The sequence below is a fragment of the Belonocnema kinseyi genome, chromosome 5 (genome assembly GCF_010883055.1).
Source record: "Belonocnema kinseyi isolate 2016_QV_RU_SX_M_011 chromosome 5, B_treatae_v1, whole genome shotgun sequence".
NCBI classification, from domain to species: domain Eukaryota; kingdom Metazoa; phylum Arthropoda; class Insecta; order Hymenoptera; family Cynipidae; genus Belonocnema; species Belonocnema kinseyi.
In genome coordinates, this window is record NC_046661.1 from 121,602,350 (window position 1) to 121,603,894 (window position 1,545).

The window sequence follows — 1,545 nt, forward strand, 5'->3', positions numbered from 1 at the left end:
AGTTTAAAGACAAAGATTGCGTATTAAATCTTAATGACTACAGGTGATTCGTAGACATATTATACTGTAAGAGACCAAGATTACGGTGTGGCACTGTCAGGACCAGATACATCAAGGGGAAGTGGACATAATTTGGTTACGCATCTCTTGTACATGCCATTGGCAGTTTTCACCGTTACTACTCTCACAATGCCATCGCGTCCAGGGTGAGTTTCGATGACACGACACATATTCCATAACATGGGTGACGTATCTGCCATGCTATTGTCCTTGAGGATGGCCAGAGTGCCAACCTTGATTTTGGGTGCTGTTGAATTCCACTTGCTGCGGGCGTTAAGTCCATTTATGTATTCTTTATGCCACCTGCATCAGAAGTGTTGTCGCATTTGTTGTGCGTGCTGCTAGAGAGATAATCTGGCTGGCTTTAATTCTAGAAGATTTTCCTGCGGAAAGGTTGTTAATGGTCCACCAATCAGGAAGTGACCAGGAGTTAAAGGACGGAGATCGTTTAGTTCAGAGGATAGTGGACTAATTGGTCGGGAGTTCAGGATAGCTTCGATTTCAACAACGCAAGTTTCTAATTGTTCATAGGTCAGAACTGCATAACCGACTGTACGCACGAGGTGATGTTTAAAAGACTTTACGGCAGCCTCCTATAGACCGCCGAAGTGCGGTGATAATGGAGGACTAGACTTCCAGTTTATTCCTCTGTTGAGTAAGAAACTCCGGATTGCTTGATTTTGAATTTCGGATACGGCAGTGTCGTAGATAGCCTTAAGCTCCCGATTAGCACCAAGAAAGTTCTTTCCATTATCAGATGAAATGGTTTCAATGTTACCACGAAGCGAAATGAATCGTTTCAGACAACCGATAAACGCAATAGTACTTAGATCGCTGACAAGCTCAAGATGAACAGCCTTGGTAGCAATGCATACAAACACAGCTACATATGACTTGATCTTTTTTATATTTCGATATCTCCTTTCTTTAATGTATAATGGACCGCAGAAGTCCACACCCGTATTTAAGAAAGGTCGCGAAAATTCTACACGTTCTGCGGGCAAGTTTCCCATCTGATAATTAGCCCCGCGAGGTTTTGCTTTAAAACACGTAACACAATTAAAAATGATTTTTCGCACAGTTTTGCGACCATCAGTAAACCAGTATCTTCCTCGGACGGCATACAGGGTAGCTTGAATTCCTGCATGCTTCAACGCGCGGTGCTTCTCCACGATAATCATGCGTGTGGCCCCCTACTTTAATAATCCCGTCGTGAAGGAACGGATTGAGGTGGTAAAGTTTACTTTTCTTATCAATGTATTCATTTCTTGATAAGCATTTGATTTCTGCAGCGAATGCTGTCGCTTAAGCCCTTTTAATTGAATAATCGCGAGCTGTTTTTATTTCAAGATCGGAGAGAGAACCATTTAATTTTAATACGTTCCTTGGATTTGCATTATGGCAAAATCTACGACAGTATGCGATTACGCGATTTAATACAGTGAAGGAATTGAAATTCTGAAAGAGCTCGGGTTTATCTACGGT

At 42.1% G+C, this 1,545-nt stretch overlaps 1 protein-coding gene across 1 annotated transcript; it reads right to left on the bottom strand.

Moving 5' to 3' along the window:
- Nucleotides 1-653: 653 nt before the first annotated feature.
- Nucleotides 654-1,241, bottom strand: LOC117173863. Its single transcript, XM_033362510.1, has one exon. The coding sequence runs from the start codon at nt 1,239-1,241 to the stop codon at nt 654-656; it is 588 nt and encodes a 195-aa protein (XP_033218401.1).
- Between the last annotated feature and the right edge of the window lie 304 nt (nt 1,242-1,545).